Source organism: Mytilus galloprovincialis, chromosome 1, assembly GCF_965363235.1.
Source record: "Mytilus galloprovincialis chromosome 1, xbMytGall1.hap1.1, whole genome shotgun sequence".
NCBI lineage: Eukaryota > Metazoa > Mollusca > Bivalvia > Mytilida > Mytilidae > Mytilus > Mytilus galloprovincialis.
In genome coordinates this window covers 51,509,090-51,531,142 of record NC_134838.1, presented here as the reverse complement: position 1 = coordinate 51,531,142, position 22,053 = coordinate 51,509,090, and the positions used below count along the sequence as shown (strand labels likewise).

At 32.6% G+C, this 22,053-nt stretch overlaps 1 protein-coding gene across 1 annotated transcript; it reads right to left on the bottom strand.

Annotated features, from left to right (window-relative positions):
• Positions 1 to 461: 461 nt before the first annotated feature.
• Positions 462 to 3,370, bottom strand: LOC143080407 (uncharacterized). Its single transcript, XM_076256282.1, has 3 exons — positions 3,087 to 3,370; positions 2,147 to 2,249; positions 462 to 650 (listed from the first exon to the last, which is right to left on the bottom strand). The coding sequence occupies exons 1-3, from the start codon at positions 3,166 to 3,168 to the stop codon at positions 512 to 514; spliced, it is 324 nt and encodes a 107-aa protein (XP_076112397.1). The 5' UTR covers positions 3,169 to 3,370; the 3' UTR covers positions 462 to 511.
• Positions 3,371 to 22,053: the final 18,683 nt, after the last annotated feature.

Sequence of the window (22,053 nt, the reverse complement as noted above, 5' to 3'; positions counted from 1 at the left end):
AATCTACATCAAGATTCAAAATATCTATAATATTGTCATAAAGGGCTTTTTATACATGTAGCTACTAGACCGTACGGTATGGGTTTTTCTTATTGTTGAAGAGAGTACGGTAGTATATAAGTGCCTACATCAACTTCATTTGAACATTGATGGATATTTGTCTTATTGTCAATCATACAACATATCCTTTTTTCGTATTCATGCATCTTTCATGAGCTATATTCCTTTAGCCAGAATAAGCTCAATCTTCATACATCCTATGGAAACCCTCAAAATCTAAATTTCATATTTATTCATATAGTCTTGGCTGTCAACAAATATCACAACCAATACAATGTTGTAGAAGACTTTAATGCATTTAAAATTGTTTTCATATAATTTCGACTTGAAGCTCTCAAAATTGCAAATTGAATAGATTTTAGAAGAAAATATAATTTCTACAACAAATAAAAAAAAGCACAACAATTTGTACAAGATTTATTTCATTATTAATAAACAATTTGTTGTCAAATTATTTTCTACCATTTGTAACGGCGGTAAAGTAAGAGCATTGTTTACTTTCATCTGATTCTAGTACAGCTTCCTCCCAACATGGTTCCACTTCAATAATTTTACAACCGTCAGCAAGATCTCGAATCGATCGCCCAAACCTGAAATAACAGTTGTATTTAACAAAGTAACAACACATATCTTTTTGTTACTCAGAATAGTGGACAGAATAATAAAGTTTTGTATTTAGAATAGAGCTATTACAATCTTAAAAATGAAATTTCATTTTGTAAATAAATGACCACGAAATGCACGTGATGTTGTGTTTGGCATGTTGGTCTGCACCATATACTCTGTTGTCATGCGTATAACTAACACACGACGGGTGCCACATGTGGAGCAGGATCTGCTTACCCTTCCAGAGTACCTGAGATCACCCTCTAGTTTTTGGTAGGAACCGTTCGTGTTATTCAGTTTTTAGTTTTCTATGTTGTTTCGTTTGTATTATAATTTATTTGTCTGTTTGTCTTTTTCATTTTAGCCATGGCGTTGTCAGTTTATTTCGATTTATGAGTTTGACTGTTCCTCTGGTATCTTTCGCCCCTGTTTTAGGGCTGAAGGGAGTTTGATTGCTTACACCGGACACGAATTTTTCGAAATAATTTTGAATTCGTAATTATAATCAGAAGGATCTAGCATGAGATTTGCTGAGCTGAAATTTGAAATGCCACTTTCTTGAAAGACATCTTTTGAAAAAAATATATATATTTTGACTTTTTGGGAAAGTAAAGATACTAAGAGTCTAGGTTCATTCATCTGCTCGCTTCAGATCCAAGCTTTCAAAATTAATGTGTTTGACTATAGAACTGATTGTGTTTTTCGGGGAGTTTTCAATGTGAAATATAATCGAATGTTTCACTAATGAAAAGTAATTCAGAAGTGTCAAGAGTTATAAATAACTAAACAGAAATATCTCAAGATGAATAGTATCATTACACACTTTTAGCAAAGGAAACAAATCTGTAAAAATCTTTGTTACATATGGAACACCTAGCTGGTATATGATTCTGACTTGGTAAAAAATATGAATAGTTAGAATTTTACTACTTCATAAAAAAAAACCTGATACGGTTACAAATACGGTAACAAATTAGAGACGTCCGGAAAACTTCAAAATATTGATATTCAGTAATAAACAGAGAAACTGAGTTCTAACTATTTTTAAAAATTTATACGGTTGTTCATATATTTTTTTCAAAGAGTTATAAAACTTTTCAATGCGAGAAGTGACTAACAATGTTTCCTTTGATAGAAATCAAAACATGTTGGTCAATTTGATAAAAAAAAAGTCATAACGATAAAAAAGAAGATGTGGTATGATTGCCAATGAGACAACCCTCCAAAATTACAGATCACCGTATGTCCTTTAACAATAAACAAAGCCTATACCGCATAGTCAGCTATAAAAGGCCCCGAAATGACAATGTAAAACAATTAAAACGGGAAAATTAACGGCCTAATTTAAGTACAAAAAATGAAAAATAATAGCCTAAAAACTCGGGATCACATTCTAGTAATATTTTTTGGTATATATGCAGATGCGTAAATGACGAGTCAAATTATTGCATTGTATCAATGGTCAAGATCATAGTCTTACCCGCAACAGGAAATCTCTCCGCCACTACAGCTACATGTTTCACACTGATGTGCACCAGGGAACGTGGAGCCATCATTGACTATTTCCCCATTGAAAATGCAATCTGAAATATACAATTGCATCCATTAACCACACATATCATCATCATAGAAAAAAAAAGAAGAAAAAAAAAGAAGAAAAAAAAACACAACACATATACAAGCGCGCGAACAAATATTTGTAATTACATCTTTGGCACTTAAGGGGTTCCGTTCAAATGAAACAAACACAATTAAACCATATAAATTATTATCTTACAAACAAGAAATACGTTCATGAAGAGTAACATGAGTTTTCCACTTTTAACCAAATAACACTTGATCAAGACCACCTGTGTCGTGAGTTTCAAAATGGCTCAAATATCTGTATGCCCTTACGCTACACTATTCCCAAACGAACCCATCCCTTTGTAATTTAAAAAAATTGATATACCTTCCTCCTGCAGATGTCAGTACAATTGTAATCTCCTAGTTATAGTAGTAAAATTATTAAAGGGGCAAAATTGAAAAAAAAAAGAAAAAAGAAAAAACATAACTAGGAAGGGACATGTAGCAAGTCTATATCTCTCCCTCTATATATAAATATTTATAGCTTGACCAAAATGTGTATATTCATGTTCCATTTAATCCACGAATATTGATTAAAAGGAATTTATATGTTTCAAATCAATACTGGCTTGGTCTGTTAACAATATATAAAGCATACATGCATACATACATACATACATACATACATACATACATGCATGCAATCTATTTTTAAAGTAATAATTTAAAAGATGATTCTGAAATTAGCTAGTGAACTGACCAACTTCAAAAACCGAATGTTTTTTTTTTGTTTAAAAAAAAAATCATGAATACAAAAATGCCATTACAAAGACAACTAAATATAAATGTTTTACCTGTTGGTTTTATCACTTGGCAACTACAGTGAATGTATGCTACCAGACAAGCCAAAAGAAAACATATGTTTTCTGTCTTCATCCTCGGAGTCGGTTTATTCCTTAGACGTAGAAGATATGGAGTAACTGACGCCAGAAGAACAAAAGCCCGGTATACTATAAACTGGTCCGCCGTTCCATCTTTAGTTTCGCGTCAGTGTAGCGATACTAGTAATTGAACACAACAGGGGTCCAGTTTAGGTATACTAGTACAAGTATACAAAGAGAAATAAAATTAATAAATTAATACATCTCTTTCATTAGAAATTAACCATAAAAATTTAAGTGGCATAATTTTGAACGTCAAAACGTAAAAACCAAATGTCCTGTGGCCAGATTCCCACACTGTTATCATATTAATACTGACCATTTACGTTAATCAAGATCTAATTGTACTATTAAATGTTTTAACTACCAAAAATTATGATTAAATGACGTGAATTCGAAGCGACCTTTTGTCATATTGACAATAAAAAATGTTGCTAACGTGTAAACAGGTTATCTTTATTTAAATTGTGAAAATCATCATAAAGGCTTTTTAAATTGTATTATAGTCTTGTCAAGATGGTTTTCCTTTGTAATTCACCTAACATTTCAGGTACAATACGGGCGACTTGTGGTATATGGCTTGATTAACTGCTTACTTCAAATGCTATATAGAGCATGTATGTTTTTCGGGGGAATTAGGAATTAACTCTGTTTCAGATCCAATGGCTTAACGTAAAGTTATTATTTTGGGGGGTAAAATGCAACCGAATGCAAAAACTGAACAAAAATTAACCACAATATAGAGACAACCATTTATTAGTTTTCTTAATTGAATTATTCCCTATTTTTAATATCGGGGCTTTTTGAAGCCGACCATACGGTTTATGTTTTTTCTCATTGTTGAAGGCCGTAGTGGTTGCCCATATTTACTTACATCCGCTTCATTTGAACTTGGGTATACAGTTGTCTCATTGGCAATCATACCACATCTCCATATTTTTCATATTAAGAAAAAACAAAACACAAATATGTGTTGGTTGGATAATTATAGAATTTTATTGTTCGGCTCACCCCTGTTCAATGACAACCAATAGTCATGAAGAAACCGGAGTACTTTTCGAGGCGTGTTTAGGGGACATCGGTGGCAGAGTGGTTTGAATGAATTTGTTAGTGTTCAAATCCTGCACATGGCAGGTATGTGCGACTCCCATCTTAAGGTGGTATGGGGATGTTTCGCCATCTTGGATTGTACAAAAAACAGAGAATCGTAGGTCAAAATTTTAATTTGATGCAGAAATGCAGATAACTAATGTGAATTTGCATTTAAAAGAACAAATTTATAAGTTTATTATAACTTATACATATTTAATACTTTTTTAAGTTTAGGTTATATTTTGCTCAATTTTTAATGCTTTTAAAATGGCGTTTTAAGGGAAGTTAATGTGTCATTTTGTCACAACATGTAGCTTCACGGTGACCAATCATTTTTATTATATTTTTGAACATAAATCTATACATACTACATTTTGGCAAAGTATGAACACATTCTATCATTTTTCATTTAGACCCTCATGCCACCTTAATTGACGGTAGGGTTGTTAGTTTTACTATAGCTACCGGAAGGCCTAGCGCTATGGTCCTCTCTGAGCACTTTGGTTTCTCAACAAGTAAAAAACTGACAGCAAAGAAAAAACACAATAATTCTGAAAGTGGCGTTAAACACAAATCAATCAATCGAGACGTGTCTGAGATCATATATGACATCAACCTAATCACGCCCAATCAAATCAAATTTTTCTTTTAGGGTGAAACGTTTATAGTATCCTTATTAAATGGTCATAACAATAAAACGATGAATGGACGACTATCTTCCAACAAGGGACTTTAACATTGTAAAACTTCCAAGCATTTTGAGATATTTGCACTTGTATCTATATTTCTCGAATAGCTTTTCAGACTTTTCCTAAGAGGTCAGACGTCAAATAACGACTAGCCTTGGACTTCCATGATCTGAAACGTTTTATAGAAATAAATTTACAAAGTTTGCAAACATGTTATGTCATTTACCTGAAAAAAAAGGAAAAGTTTAAAGTCATATGAAACTTCAAATTTAAAAAAAAAAAATGAGGCATATATTTTTTATAACTAAATGGCTAGTTTTTATTTTATACATAATTATGGAATATGCATATTTTTTTCGGGAAAGTTGTACTCATCAGCAAGATTAATTCTAATAATTTAGAACATGTTAAGTTGGAAGGCAGGGGGAATAGTAACTGGGTTGCCCGTGTATGTCAATCGTGAAGCTACATATTTCGAAACAAGCTAGAAATTGCTAGTTAACAACGGAAAAAAGTCAAGAAAGATCAATGTTTTATATTCTTTACAAAACGAAACTGCCCTTGATTATCTCTGCGATTGAAAGCTTATAGGTCAAATTCAACTTATGAGTTTCGAAATAGTAACAACTATGTAGTACCCAGCGTCATAGACTAGATATATCAAGAACATCTTTTTCCCCATCTACTATAATTGAATGAAAGTCTAAACCCCGACATATGGACTTCCCGAAATATAAAAATAGCAACCCTTCTTCAGTTGTGGTTTTACAAAACTTAATATCATTTATGGTTCAGAACTATGCAAAGCTTTTTAAATGCAGATATATATGCACCGTATTTAAATTAAACTAAATCCCACATGCTACTGTAGCCATGCTGCTGAATATTGTATTCATAGTCTTTTCGAGTGTTCATTCCACAATGAAGTAAGGGACATATTGTTCTTGATTTTAAAAAGATATGCTATACCAATTGAGGTTCCACTGGCTGATCACGATGACCTTTAAACATTTTAGCAAAGTAAAGAATTTTTTTAATCTGTTCAATTCGTAAATGAGGAAGACTATCGTATTTTTCCGCCAGAGACATTTCATTATCTTCACAAGTTAGGTTTAGACAAGACTAAATTTGGTCTTCATAGATTGAGCAGCTGCATCAAAAATTGAAGATACATTGTAGAATTTTCAAAAAACACGGTAAATGGAAAAGTGATCGTGCAAAAGATGGCTTTGTTAAAGAAAATTTGGTAGAAAGGTTGCCAGTTACAAAAAAATCTTGGTGTTTAATATAAAGCAATGTGTCCACTTTTGGCCCATCCGTTGTTTTGTTCGAAACTTTACTGCACTCATTAAGGCGAGCTGTTTTCCATAGATATGTGTTTGAGTTTTGTTCATAAATACTTTATTTGCGTTTGAGGCCACGAATAAAAAATAAATGCGTTTATTAACTATCGATAGCATGTGCCTTTTTGGGGTTTGGGGTTTTATTTGGAACATGTGTTCATGTTTACCATTATTATATTTAAATTATTTTAACATAACAATAAGTCACCATAACAAAATTAAGAATTTAATAATAAAAGTTCTTTGTATGCTAGCTAGCACGGTAAAAGTTAACATTGAACATACATTTTCATAGCTTGACTATTCGAAGCTCAGTCTTAGTGCAGCAAAGTTCCCCCTCTCCCTTTGTGAACATGTTTTGTATAAGCTTATAATTATTGTAAATGCATTACGTTTTTTTCTGCAGATCTTAAAAGAACATTATGTAAATATTGTTTTGTGATATAAAAGATTCTATTTCATTATTTTTCATGGTACTAGATATATGTATGTTTGTAAGACATGTATACTGCACCGGTCTTAGTGTGCTTGCAAAGTGATTGAGGACAGTTGTATTATTAGAACATAATAAAGCTTTATAGAAACACTTCTGACATTTAAACCAAATTTTTAACTAATAATCATGATGGGAAAATCCTGAAAAATACACAGTTTTATGTGGACAAACCCAAGTAATAAATTAGCACCTCATTGGAACATAAATAGAACCATACAAATATAACATTCTTGCAGGTTCTCGGATACCATCTTGCATATTAAAATCACATCTTGCAGAAATGCATCACTTTATCTAGTCTTACATTTCATTTATACATTTAAATCATTACGATTATTATGATTATGGTTCTATATATGTGATATCGATCCTCTTCCTTTTTTCAGTTTTTCCTGTTATCCGAAATAAGAATTATCGGAATCTTTTGGCAATATTTTCAATCTACTGTTTCTTTACGTACATCTCTGCATTATTGAAACCCACTCAGCTAGCTGTGTTCCCTTAAAGGATCAAATGTTAATGTATTCAAATAGACGTTATTCCAAATGTTGAAAGGAAATTCCCGAATGGAAAGTTGGGCATTCACAAAATTTAATGACAGGAATGTACATATTATATACATGAAGCAGTCATAGTATGTTTGCCAATATGTAGATTTGATATAAATAGTAATTTTTATTTAAATAAAATCTATGAACTGATTTAGATTAGTGTCTCCTTCATAACAGTCTTGAACATCAGAACTAAATATTAGATATAAGACACAGCTGTTTTAAGTGTTTGGTACTGGCTGGCTGTCAATGCACCACAGTTCAACATAGAAACTTATTGGGGGGAAAAAACAGAGAACTCTCTATGTCAGAAAACAATGTCAAACATTTAAATATACTATCCACACTGATCTGTGTCCACACTTGTATTATTAGAAAATAAACCTTTGCTGCACTCGTCTAGGCGAGCTGTTTCCCATAGATATTTTTGAGTTTTAATTCATAAATACTATATTTGCTTTTGAGGCCACGAATGAGAAATAGTACAAATTTGTAAATCGTAACTGAAGAGATTAATGTTATCAAAAATGTACAATTAGCTATATTAGTTATGAAGGTCCAAGTTCAATCTATGTTTATAACTGTAAAAATACTGAGTGTGTTGATTAATATTTGAATTTGACAGTTCTAGGGAGCGATATAAATACGCAACAGCTAAATAAATGCTACTTATCTAAGCATCCCCGAATAGCCAAACCAGACCGCTTGTCCCTCTTGTCGGAAGGGGACGATAAATGGCTGACCCGTGTTAAGATAATTAGCGGAACGTACAAATAAGGTAATAGGTAACAGGTGAATATACTATTGGTATCGGTATCGGACTCAACCCGGAACTTCTTAATTATTGGCAATATTAATTACGTGGGAAAAAAAAGGGCCTGGAGTGGTGTAATTTTTAATCTACACCTTTGTACTATATTAGTTATATATAAAGTTGAATTCTTTGATTCGTCGTTTTTACGTGATGACGGCTGACAAATTGGACCTCGTAATTTTAGTATTATAGATACTTTATTATATCTTCGAAAAGGAATACATCTGTGCCATGAGCCATGAGCACATGACATGACCATATCAAAAATTAAAGAGAACTTGTCCCTTTTCTTTAGTCCTTAGCAAATTGTGTAATACGACGAAAGCGAACAAGTCAACGAAGAAATATACAAATCATATAAAAAAAGAAGATGTGGTATGATTGCTAATGAGACAACTATCCACAAAAGACCAAAATGACACAGACATTAACAACTATAGGTCACCGTACGGCCTTCAACAATGAGCAAAACCCATACCGCATAGTCAGTCATTAATAGGCCCCGATAAGACAATGTAAAACAATTCAAACGAGAAAACCAACGGCCTTATTTATGTAAAGAAATTAACGGAAAACAAATATGTAACATATAAACAAACGACAACCACTGAATTACAGGCTCCTGATATGCTTACTATCTTTATTCATCTTTATTCCTAACATTCGTGCAATAAAAACACATTTTCTGTCACATTTTGGTGGCATAAGCTAGAATAAACCTTTGAAAGGAAATCATTAAAATAAATATGGAGTTACCTCTTCCAATTTATACATTGCATAAAATTACTTTTGATTATTAGCTCGTAGTGAACATGTCAATCATATTACCATATCTTTTTCTTATAATGAATGAAGTATTGCTTCTCTAGCCTAGGTACGATATATAGAACAATAGATGGAATTTTGTTATAGAATAAGACAAAAACGTCTCCAGAAGTATCTTAAGATATATAAAAAATGTGAACGGATGTATTTTTCTTACGTTTAAACATAAACTTGTAGTAACATAATTTATCGTTGTTTGTTTAATGTCCAGTGGCAAATATTTAATGAATATCGGGACAATGCATTTTGTATATGTATACGTCGATATACAGTTGATAATGTAAATATCGATAGATTATAAAGATTTAACTGTTTTGAAATGGAATTAAAAATGTAACTTTATGTACAATAGACTCAGTTATTCTTGATATATTTAAGAAGTGATATAAAATCTTGGCAAACATTGTGGTCAACAACCCAACAATATAAGAGCGGAATTTAGCATACGTCATAAGTCAGCTAGTTTCCCTGATACGCATTGTTCCTATGTAACACCGATGTCATTAATTACAAGCGTATCATTAATTATTTATTCAGTATCAACACGTGTCCCTTTTTAAAACAATCACTTGATTGATGTTATGTTGTTTGTATAGCTTCCACGAATCTCGGTCATTAGAATCTACTAGTACATGTAGGTTCTTTGTTCAAGAAGTTGTTTTATGAATAGAAGGATATGAGGGTAAACGTCAAAATGACAGAAACCCAACGACACAAATAACCAAACGACATCTATGTCCGTCTATATAACGCATTTCATTTTTGTGGCGGTTTTATTAAGGAATTATTAAGAAAATAAGCTTCCATCTCCCTCAGAAAAAAAATGACCTTAAAGTTAGATGAATTTGACTCTTATTTAGGTCCTTTTTTCCCATCCCTGGCTTGCAAATGTTAAGGTTTGAGCGTTCTTGATAAAGTTAATTCCAGAAAAGCTCCTGGGACGCATGAAATCTGTAAAGTAAAATGTTTTATTAAGTGTTACCGAGTAATACAGATAGGATGAAATGTTTTAAATCAAGCGTGAAAATTGTACTAAAATTTAATTAAACGACATACGTCACTTTATTTCCTGGGTTGTTAAGATAATGTGCATTCATTATATTTTTATGCAAGAAACTCATATTGTAAAAGCAATTATAAAACTAGAGGTACTTGGGTAATATTAAATGAGGTTACAATGTCGGTTTGTTTCATTTTGTACTAGTATTAATATTTCTTATAGGATGTGTAAACGGTTTCCATATGCCCAGTTCTACTGCAACTTTGTGAGGACCTAATGTTGCACTTTGCTTTTCCGTTGTACTTTCATTGTTTTCATGTACATTTTCCTTAATTTCGCTTGAGTTTTCGTTAGAATTCTCTTTGATGTTTTCGACATTTTCTTCTGTCTTATCGCTGCTGTTGACGCTAACATTTTGCTTCTTCTTGATAAAAGTACTTTTCATACTGATTTTTAAACTTTTTGATTTCGAAAAATTCAGTGCGGATTTATTCGATTGCGACAATTCATTATTGATTTTCGATCGTTGTTCCTTGGTCCTATTGTTTTTCTGGTTTTTTCTTTGACAAGCTGTGTCTTTATTCATATTATCACGTGCTTCGTCGTCGTCGTGAACTCTTTTCCTGAAGAAGAAAAAAATCAATATCATAAGCATAGATTACTTTTTGCGCTGATAAGAGAACCAATAATAAACAATTATGGTTTGCAATAAATTAATTTAAAGTACATTTAACTTAAAAGTGGAATTAAGACTTAACTTAAAAGTCAGAGAAAATCGGATAATTCATTCTTGAGTCACACTTCTAATACATGATAGATAACCTATAACGTCACTTAGTGAGATATCAAGATTTCTTAAATGGTCAATGTATTATACCATAATGCAGTATACCAACAACATAGCTTATTTATCTGATCGTCTGATCTATAAGTGACATCGCGATTGTCCTAGTATCATCAGTGTGTCAAACCTTAGAATAATTGAAACATCGGGGTATTGATGGTATTTATCCTACAATTAAACATAACAGAAACACGTTTAGCACGTAAGCACGAAATCAGGGTGAAATGTCGTTTGTTCATGCTTTTTAGTTAAGTATACTTATGGGATTATATTTCATTTCGAAAAATGAACTTTTATTCCAATCAACGAGAAACATTAAAATATATTGTTCGTTGAATGTTTCCCTATGATATTAAAATTAAAATGAAAGGGGTACATGCACATCTATGACTGAACTCATCTGCCGGTAAAAAATAAATTGTTAGGTACAAAAAAGTCATACTCACTTATATATTCATGATGAATAAATTTTTTGCCTCTACTTTGTACTTTCGCTATCATTATCAAATGAAATATTAATACTATTTATAGTAAATTCTTGTTAAATTACAGTAATAATATTTCAGATTAAAGATTCTGCTTTATTTTATTGTTACTAAAAAGTCTACTGTAGACTTACCGGCGATAACGATATTTACAGCAGAACACACAGAATACACCCAAAACAACTATAAAAATTAGCATAACAATGGCTCCAATTAAATAGAAGTAGGCTACAAGTAAAACATGAATTGTGAAATAAAATTTTATTAAACGTATTCATCTTTAGTACATATTTGTTTTACTAAATAGCAACCAGCACAAGTGCGGGCATAATAGTGTATATTTTTTTTCTCACTCATTGTGTGCATATTCCTCAATTAACTTAAATGTACCACTTATTTTTCTCTCTTTTATGCAATTTGTATGCCCCATTTATGGGCATTATGTTTTCAGGTCTGTGCGTCCGTTCGTCCGTCCGTTCGTTGTACCGTTCTTTTGTTCGTTTGTCCGTCCGTCTGTCCCGCTTCAGGTGAAATGTTTTGGTTAAAGTTTTTGGTCGTGGTAGCTTTTGATGAAATTGAAGTCCAATAAAAAAAAGAAGATGTGGTATGATTGCCAATGCGACAACTCTCCACAAAAGACCAAATAACACAGAAATTAACAACTCTAGGTCACCGTTCGGCCTTCAACAATGAGCAAAGCCCATACGGTTGTTCCCTATGATATGATCTTTCTAATTTTAATGCCAAATTAAGAGTTTTTACCCCAATTTCACGGTCCACTGAACAAAGAAAATTATAGTGCGGATGGGGCATTTGTACTATGGACAAATTCTTGTTTTTATTGAAATTGTTGTGCAGACAACCCAGACTAGTTGCTTCATCTATACATTGTACATTATTTTCTGCCAAGTAATGTAACATTTATTCATCTGCTTGTACCCGTGAATTTCAAAATGATTGTGTAGTAAATATATATTTAACCTAAGATATGGATGTGGCTATTATATTTTATGTCCTTTTTGGTCATACAACTCTTCAACTGTTTCGATTTTTCTGCATGCCTTGTGTTAAAATTCGGATTTGAGTTTTCCTGGATGATGAATGTGAATTCAGAAAAGCGCTTGGACGCATGAAATTTATAAAGTGAACTTTCCTTCTTCCTTTTTTTTTGCAGTGACACTGTCGGTTATTTTATGACAGTACTTGTTTAGTTCTGTAGGGATATGGTGTTCTTAAAAGTTAATGTTACTATATACGATTGATCATGTCTATTTGAAATAGCTCTACTCCATATTTAAAAATACTCAATATGGAGGTTAGCCTGAAGTGAATAAAAACAACCTTTGTGACGTCACAGAATTCAATAATATTGTACGGTTTGAGGAATTCCCAATTCAAAAGTGCATACAAAATGGATTTGCTAATAAACGCGAAGAAAGTTATGCCAGTAGGATGAGTTTCCAAATACAAGAACTACTCAAAGTGTACATCTCTTTTAGTTTGAGCTAGGAGTTTTACTGAAAAAATCCGAAAATTCGTTCCTTTTAGTTTTACAGATCGACAGAAACGATTGAATGGTTTTTACAAGCTCTCGAGTCGTCTCACTTGTGCTAAATGACAAAACACTTACACACGCAGTAAACATTTGTATAATTGTGACTTTCCATCTAGATCCGAGCAGATATCCATCACAAAACTTCGGAAAAATAATAACAAAAATGAAAATGAATTCCAGACCAAATTTTTTATACATTTTAACGAGATTATTCCTTTTACAGCTTAAACAAGCAGAAAATTCTGTTAACTATAACTTTGTAAACTTTGGAAATAAAACGAGTACATTTGGGAGACAATGTACTGATGAAGCAAAGCCTTAGCAGATTGAGATACAACTGTACGGATTAAAAAATGCAAACGAGTAAGGCATAATTCAATCTAAGTAGTTGAGTAGTAAAAACACCAGAAGTAATGCTATATGAGTGGGAAGGATATTCATAGGTAGCTTCACATGATACACCATAATTTACATAGTTTTAATATTTATTTTGTAAATACATGTATTACAATCTAATGTCTATGTTGATTGGGACATAGAAAAGATGCAAATACATTTAAATATAGAAGCCTAATGTACGTGACTGTACTGATTTTTTTTTTCGATAACAGTAACAGCTTGATTTCATTAATTCGGATAAAGAATTGAGTAACAAGATTTTACAATTTTGAATTGCGAATTTCGAATCATTGGTGTTGAATATTTTCACTGCACATACCATTTGACAGGAATGACAGACGGCAGGTAGGATGTCCTCCAGTCCAGCTTCCTGAAATGCACGTGAGAGTCGGATTTCCAATCATGACATAATGCTGTGAACAGACGTAATGAAGCTGGTCTCCCTGACTATATGAACCTTTGGTTCCAACATAATATCCATTGGCAATATTTTCAGGCTCTTGAACGCATCGAGGGGACATTTTGCAACCTATAGTCAAGTTTGGTACAAGCGTTTGGTTTTTAATCAAATATTAGGTACACCTGCTTTATCTTTAACATAACTGATCTTATTTACTATGAAGATTTAAGAATATTGATTTTTGATATTGTAAACATAATTTATCAATAATTCGATAAATTCTTACATCATTTAAAAGTATTCTACTACTTACAATAAAGATCTCGGTGACACGTACATTTTTGTACTTTTGATTCATGATCCTATAAGTGCTTCCTAAACTCTCAAGTTCTCATGTCCTCATGGTTTTGGTTCAAAATCGAAAATCAACGGTCTTATATTGACCATTCTGTTATCCGTCATAAATTTGAAAAATCCACACTTTCCTTGTTATATAGGAACCCGCTTGTTTTTAAGTTGACTTTTGGAATAACGTCTTTTATTAAAAAAGAACTTGCACAAAACAATGTGTAATTGCCTAAACAGAATCAAACCATTCTCTTCGGTTTTAACATATATACGTGAAACCATTATTTTTTAAAACTCTGATAATAATAATTATTCAATGATTCTATTATTGATCAATAAGGATTTAACTAAAAGCACCAAAATTAAATTTGAAAATGAAAGTAAAATAAATAAAGTCCCCAAGCAAAAGATGTCCGCCCTACGTAGAAGATGAGGGATGATTAGTTCATAACGTTTTGGAGGGGAAGGGGAGACTCGGTAGAGCAGCGCTTCCTTCCCCTTTCCTTATTAAGAGAAAGACAAATTAAACAATCATCTTCTAGCAAATCACTACAGAGAAAAAGTGAAGATTGAACTTAGACGGACGGGGGAACAAGGGGGCCTAAGGAAAAGTCAGCAGTCTGTCTTAGTTCAATCTCACATATAATTTAAAAATAATTCCTATTTTGGCAATGCCGTTAACCTTCCTTCCTCAGCTGGCATTTCCGATCGTCCCTTTGTATCATTCGACTTTTTTTTTCAAACAGGCATGAAGCACTTAAAGATTAAAAGGCAGCACACCCATTATTTTTTAACTTAACAGTTTTTTTAGAATAAAAAAGAAAGATCTTGGGCATATGTCAATAAGACGGCAATTCAACGACACAAAAGCCTCAACACAAATTGTCTGAGAGGTTAACATACGTTTTTCGAAATTGACATGTGCCTGTTAAAAAAACAAGCAAATATCGTCTCAAATCTAGACAAGTTGAGAGTGTATCAAAGCTATTAAATAAGATATTAAATTCTGAATTCTTAAATAGTCGAACTATTTAATATTAGACCAGAATAATTCGTGAAACCCACTGTTTTTTTTTGTTTTTTTTTTTTAGCATATCAAATGAAAATTTTAATTTATCTTAATTTTCTTAGTAAAAGGGGAAAATAATACAATGTTTTTAGTGAATCACTTAAAATAAAAAGTGACGACAGGATTTAACAAATTAAAAATGGAGGTGGTTAAAATAATAAAATACTCTACCACCGTCTTATCTAAAGCCTTATAAAGCTTTGCGCTAAACAAAATGATGAGCTTAGTTTGCACCACTTTTATCTCATATGATATCATTTTGAATTTCAGTTTGGAAAATGCTAGTCAGTCGTTTCAACGTTATCGTGAAATATCATAACATTTTCAGCGCCGGATTCAGGCTTTTTGAAATGGTGCGTAATCTTTTATATTAAAAAAATATATATTTTCTAATTCAAAAAGGGGGTGTTCGATCCAAGGTCAGCTAACTTTGGGGATATTCTCAAAATACGATCATTATCATCTTCGCTAGCCAAGGGTTACGATCCACTCCCGCTCTCTTAGAGCGTTAGTGGATCGTAACCCTTGGCTAGCGAAGATAGATCATTATATGCCTTTTTATATCTTAAAGGTTAAGAAAACGGTGGTCGCAACCTACGAACTAAAATGTTCTGTAACCAAAAGGTGTCATGTTTTATATTGAGTCCATAGATACTAAATTGTTCTAGAGCAGGGGTTGCAGTCAAAGTTACTTGTGCTAAAACTATAATTATAAGTTGTGAGGAAATTGGGCCATCACAATACAACAAATGCATAATTAAGGATCATTACTTCGTAATTTATAAAAATTTGTGCCAAAATATAATTATTTTGTATTAATACCAATAAATCAACTATTATCATGTTATTTTTATATTTTGGTCTGATTAAAACAAAAGTTGTCCACTAATATAAGCTGAACTTATATCTCACGTATCGTCGACTGGCGTTTGGATATGCTAGTGACAGAAATACAGCGAATCAATGAAGTTGATGTTATAAATACGGACCAATGGTTTATTACTTCTACATGAAACTTTGTACAATGTAAGATTATAATATGTGCACGAGTGTAGGACGTGGTTATCCATTGAGCTTTTTGAGTTATGCCCCTTTGAACTTATAAATTTTGCAGAGCCTACCTTGTCATTGCTACAGATCATACATGGTCTATTGCATCTACATGAAACTTTGTATAGTGTAAGATTATAATATGTGCACGAGTGTAGGACGTGGTTATCCATTGAGCTTTTTGAGTTATGCCCCTTTGAACTTATAAATTTTGCAGAGCCTACCTTGTCATTGCTACAGATCATACATGGTCTATTGCATCTACATGAAACTTTGTATAGTGTAAGATTATAATATGTGCATGAGTGTAGGACGTTGTTATCCATTGAGCTTTTTTAGTTATGCCCCTTTGAACTTACAAGTTTTTGCAGAGCCGACCTTGTCATTGCTACAGATCATACATGGTCTATTGCATCTACATGAAACTTTGTATATTGCCTTCTTGTTATATTTAAAATTTTTGTTGTATGAAATTTCGAGATCAAGGTGTAGGATTATTTGTCTTTAAATTGTTTCACATTCAATCACCCCAGGACCTATAATAGCTTACTATAAGAACTTTGCTCGTTATTGGAAGCAGTATATACTGATACATACGGTGACCTGGAATTGTTTACTTTTTTGTCCTTTGTTTCTGGATGAAAAGTTGTCTCATTATCAATCATATCAAATCTCATATTTTTCTTTGCGTGCAATATTCATTTCTATATTTACCATCATCTGGAACTCTCAGATTGGAAAATTTGGACAGCACAATATTTGAATTTAATGTGCTTGTATTCTATCTATGGTGTGTTTCTGTTCTAAAATATTAGAACTTGTCCATTAGAAACTTTTTATAGCAATAGTTAAATCAATTTTCGAAAAAATTAGAGACAATCAAATTTCATTTAATTCTAAAAAGTTAAAAACAGAATAGCAAAACAAATAAAATTAATGTTGACAAATAGCAATTTGCATCAAAAATACATGACAACAGTCACTATTCAAAATGTATCATGATGTTTCTTTACATTTCGTGTATCATAAATATATAAAAAATTTCATTTTGTTATATTGGGTATCTGTAACAAATTACAAATCTTTAATGCGGGGTTCACACATTGCCGATTATTGCTCCCGTTTGAGATCAGACAGCGATACGACACGAAAAGTGAAAAAGTCGGATTAGTATCCTCAATTATCTGGAATGTCCTATTATTGTCTGAACGCAGTCGTTTTAGTTCGTAACAGATTCCTACTGGTCGGGAAGGGTCCGAATAATTCGGCAAAGCACCCCGACAGTTAGGTGCTTCCCGTAACATTCGGGGAAATTCAGCCGATTTTGTCTAGTCGGATTACAATCGTGCCTATGTCGTGACAGATTCTGCTGTATCGGATCGAATTCCTAACAATGTTCTGTGTATTCGGGACGGTGTCCTGTGGAACGGGAATGATCTGGAGAAGTCTCGACAATAACAGAATACAATACGACTGAGACCAGACAAAGCCGTTTGCAATGCGATAGAGCGGACCGTGATAGGATTACGTTCCGACAGTACCTGATCATCCCGAGTATGCCGACAGTTTTAGAACGGATAACTTCCGTCAGCGTCGGTTCACTGTCTTGTCACTATCTGATCTCTGTCGGATTACATTCGGTAGAATCGGGACGCAGTCGTGACAGACTCGGTCGAATTTTACCTGGCGAAAGATTCAAATCGGATTTCCATCCACGATTCACAGGATCTTGATCAGACTTTTGACAAATTTTAATCGGGAATGGTCCTGTCAAGGACGGCAGTAAAAATCGTGAATGTGTGACCGCAGCTTAAAGAGGACAAACGTAGTAGTAAATTAATAAAACGCATACAGTTTTTAGCTATATCTAAGATCTGAGTTATGCCGCTTTTACCGACGAATTTAACTGACAGTTTTTTTTCACTTTTCGTCGTCTCAATTTACATCAACCCGCCTCACATTATATATTTACAAAACTGACAGGACAGTAAGAATATGATACAACATTTTTTCTAAATGATTCTTCTCTTTGCAATCTGCGTTGGAAAACTCATAAAACGCAAATCAAACATACACACCGGTAAACAAAGTAGATTTACAATTTGTTTTTTAAATAAATATTCTGTTATTATAATTATTCCTTTGTGTAACCTTATTATTTCGATTTATCAAGTTTTGCATTTTCATGTAATAACATAGTAATAATTCCAATAAAGCTTTCTGGTGGTACATTATGAGCTTTCGGATATTCCATGCTGGTCCATTCTTCAGGATTTGCTACATCAACGCACAAGCAATTTTCCATGTAGATCATTACATCTTTTTTGAAGGATGGCTTTTTTATGTGTAAAAAAAAAAAAAAAAATCGATTGAAATAATGTTTTTACAGAATAAGATGTAGAATACGCATTTAAAACTTTTCCTCAGAGCGGTCAGCATTAACTAAAATCATCTCAAAATGTTGCATGTTAAAAATACTGGAATTATATACTATTACCAAATATTTCGTTAACAGTGCAAAATAAAGTTTTAATGGCATAATCATTAAGTAAACATAACTACACATCCGATATTACTCATTTCATTTCATATTTTATTCTAATATGACGATTGGTCCATATCTACCTTTAGCGCAAGCGCATTAATACACAAAATTGGCTGGTCCGCGCTACGCCCCCGTTAAACGACCTCAGTAACTTTTTATTCGATTAAAAAAAAAATTGTATAAAATATTGTTAAATAAAAAATGGATGCCAATCATGTTATATTTTGTTATTTTTGGTATACAGGTACAAATCGTCTTCTGCACGTAAAAGTAATAACAAAGTCAGCTCGGAATGAGTTAAAACAATGATTTATACTGCAACTAGTTGTGTTTATTTCCTAAATATAGTAATACCTATATTTTGTGCAATGTCAATTTCTTCATTGAACACGTTTCCACAATCAGTGGTTCATTAATCCTTAGGGATGAAAATAAGTTTGAAATTTGTATTACGATTTCACGGCCGACACTCGGCTAACCGAGAGATTGGTCGGTTAATCTATATTGAGTATGCGGCTATATGGGCGATTGGTCTGTTAATCGGGTTGGTTATACGTCTGTTAAGAGTAAAACGCTTAATTTAATGTTAAACTCTATTAAATATACAGATTTTTGGCATGTTATAAGAACCAAATCAAAAAAAGAAAAGTGTCTGACAAAATGATATCTATCAAAGAACATTTTGCATTTGTAAAACATTTCTTAGTCTGGGCAGTTTTCAGTAAAACTAAAAGGCGTCGCGCAAGTATGTAGTATTTATGCTTATACGCATAGCAATTTTTTGAATAAAAGGCGAAACAAACAAATTTAGATATCATTTAAAGGACAAAAAATAGTACTGTGGTTCTAAAAAATAAATTGACATTAGTAAATATTTCATAATTGTAAAATAACGTGAATAATACCACGTTTTAGTGAAAATTATGGGAATAAAGTCTGTTAATGGGTTGGACAATTGAAATTGTGTCAGTTAAGAGTTATTTAGCCACGACAAATTTAAGAATGAGATGTTCCTGAGTAAACACAAATGACAATACGGTGCCACAGTATCCTAGAAAGAGCATTTTTATTTTGACTTTCTTTGCATTTTATTGAAGGGTATGTCACTTCAATATAGCATAATATGTATTGGCCTCTGGAATATGCATGAATTTTTTATTGACGTTTTCAATCAGCCTTAAGTTTTGTGTCTGTTTGAAGTAGCACGTTCTCAATTCCGACTGAAAGTGTCTTTCTAATACAACACAGGGTACATATAACGTGTTCTCGTTCACATATGAACATGATATTTGTCACTGGACGTTAAACCCTAATTCGTCAGCATCATCCAATTGGTTCTTTTCTTATATTACTTAATCATATGTTGTTTACAAATCACTCTAAAGAAGTAAACGGAAAGGAGCGAATGCAGCTACATTTGGTTATTTTAAGTTTCAATTAATTTTATTCCGTTTAGTTCCTTTCTACATAAGTGCAGAGGAGAACTACAGTTGTCTATGGTGGCCGGTGAAGTCCATTTCGTGTTTTCGCGATTTCGCCTTTCATATTCTATAGGGCGAAAACGCGAAATAGCGAAAAGGCGAAATCTCAAAGTCGAAAACGCGAAAACGCGAAAACGCGAAGTCGAAAACGAGAAATCGATTTCGCATTTTCGCGTTTTCGACTTCGCAAATTTCGCGTTTCCGCCATATAGAATATGTAAGGCGAAAACGCTAAAGCGCTAAAACGCAAAATGGCATTAACCTGCCACCATAGTTGTCCGCATGTAAACCTCTAGAGTTTGTCACCAATATAAGTACATCGCAATCCGTTACTGTTTCAACAGCCATCGGTGTTTCATGTGTGTATTCTTAAACAAGTATTATTTTTCTCTCATTTTTTAGCAATGTATCACTCTCTACTGTCCTTATATATTATTCTATATTCTGCGTTTCCATCCAGATTCTCGTGTATACCATGAGGGTCCGGATTGGGGTTTTTGTTGATTTCTGTACTCTTTAAATTGTTATGTCATTTTTTTCCTACATTTTGTTTATCTTACTCATGATTCTTTCTTTCTTTTCATATTTTGTCATCCCAATATATTTTACTTACTGTTGTTTAGTTACATTACGACGTTTATCTCTGATTTATATATTTTGGTTACCAATATTGTAGATGACAAATTTGTGTCATGCATGACAATTAAGCAGAATCAACATGATATATGCGATCATTCTTGGATGAAATTAATATTACTTTAATATTACAATTTTTGAAACCATTTTTATCAATTTTCAATTTCATGTGTTGTTTCCGTATATGCTATGTTTCATTGCTCATGTGGTGTTTCCGTATATTTTAGCCGCTCGTCTTGAGCCTACTCATTTGATCCGATAACACCCCATATATCAATAAAATTGTACTTTTATTGCCATTCATAACTCTTAACAGACCAATTAACAGACCGAGTTTTATACATCCGACCCATTAACAGACCAGGTTTTAAAGAAAGATTGATTTATGTCACCAAAATACAGATTTTCGTGTAGATTTTTCACACAATGATATTAATATGGTTAACAAACATAATGCCTTTCTTTTTTCGATGTTCAAAATATTGAATGCAAGTAAATTTAACCAATGTGTCATTTTGTGTACATTTAATGTGTGAAAAATGTGTATAAATTTATTGATGAGTAACCCGCCTTTTCATTTTATAAATCGTACATCGAAGCTAGAAAAATAATAATTACACCACTGAATTCAGTACATTGAATTGTTTTGTTAGACATGAATACTTTTTATGATGAAAATATATTTAAAAAGTTATACTATGAAACATGCTGAACTTTCAATGATTTTCTCGATAACACCTGATTAACAGACTTTAGCCAACCCGATTAACAGACCAACCGCCGATATAGCCGCATACTCAATATAGATTAACCGACCAATCTCTCGGTTAGCCGAGTGTCGGCCGTGGATTTAAATAGCTATCAATGTACTAATCTAAGTTGCAGTATAAAAACAATATTAGGTCAATTTCATGAAAATACATGTATAAGTTTTTTGTATTCGGCACAAAACAGTTTCTCATGCTGAGTTCACACGTAATTCGAATTCGATTCGCATTAACTAATTCGAATTAGTTTAATTCGCATTCGAAACGTTTTAAAACGTCCTAACGTCAATTCTAATTCGAATTGCAATGCGCGTCAAATTCGCTAATAGATACTGTCCAAAACGACGTTAACTTTTAATTCATATTAACAAAAGCGTATTTCTAATGCGAATTGGATAATTCGAATTAGCCAATTCCAATCAATTCGAATTAAAAAAAGAAGAGTGTGTGAACACGATTAGCGAATTCGATTCACATTCGATCCGAATTCA

Bases quoted from the DNA above. Each gene is read 5' to 3' on its own strand.
- LOC143080407 (XM_076256282.1), bottom strand. From the start codon at position 3,168: ATGAAGACAGAAAACATATGTTTTCTTTTGGCTTGTCTGGTAGCATAC. The intron at 2,250-3,086 runs GTAAAACATTTA...TGTATATTTCAG, and splicing joins CCAAGTGATAAAACCAACAG to ATTGCATTTTCAATGGGGAA. The intron at 651-2,146 runs GTAAGACTATGA...CTGTTATTTCAG, and splicing joins GGAGAGATTTCCTGTTGCGG to GTTTGGGCGATCGATTCGAG.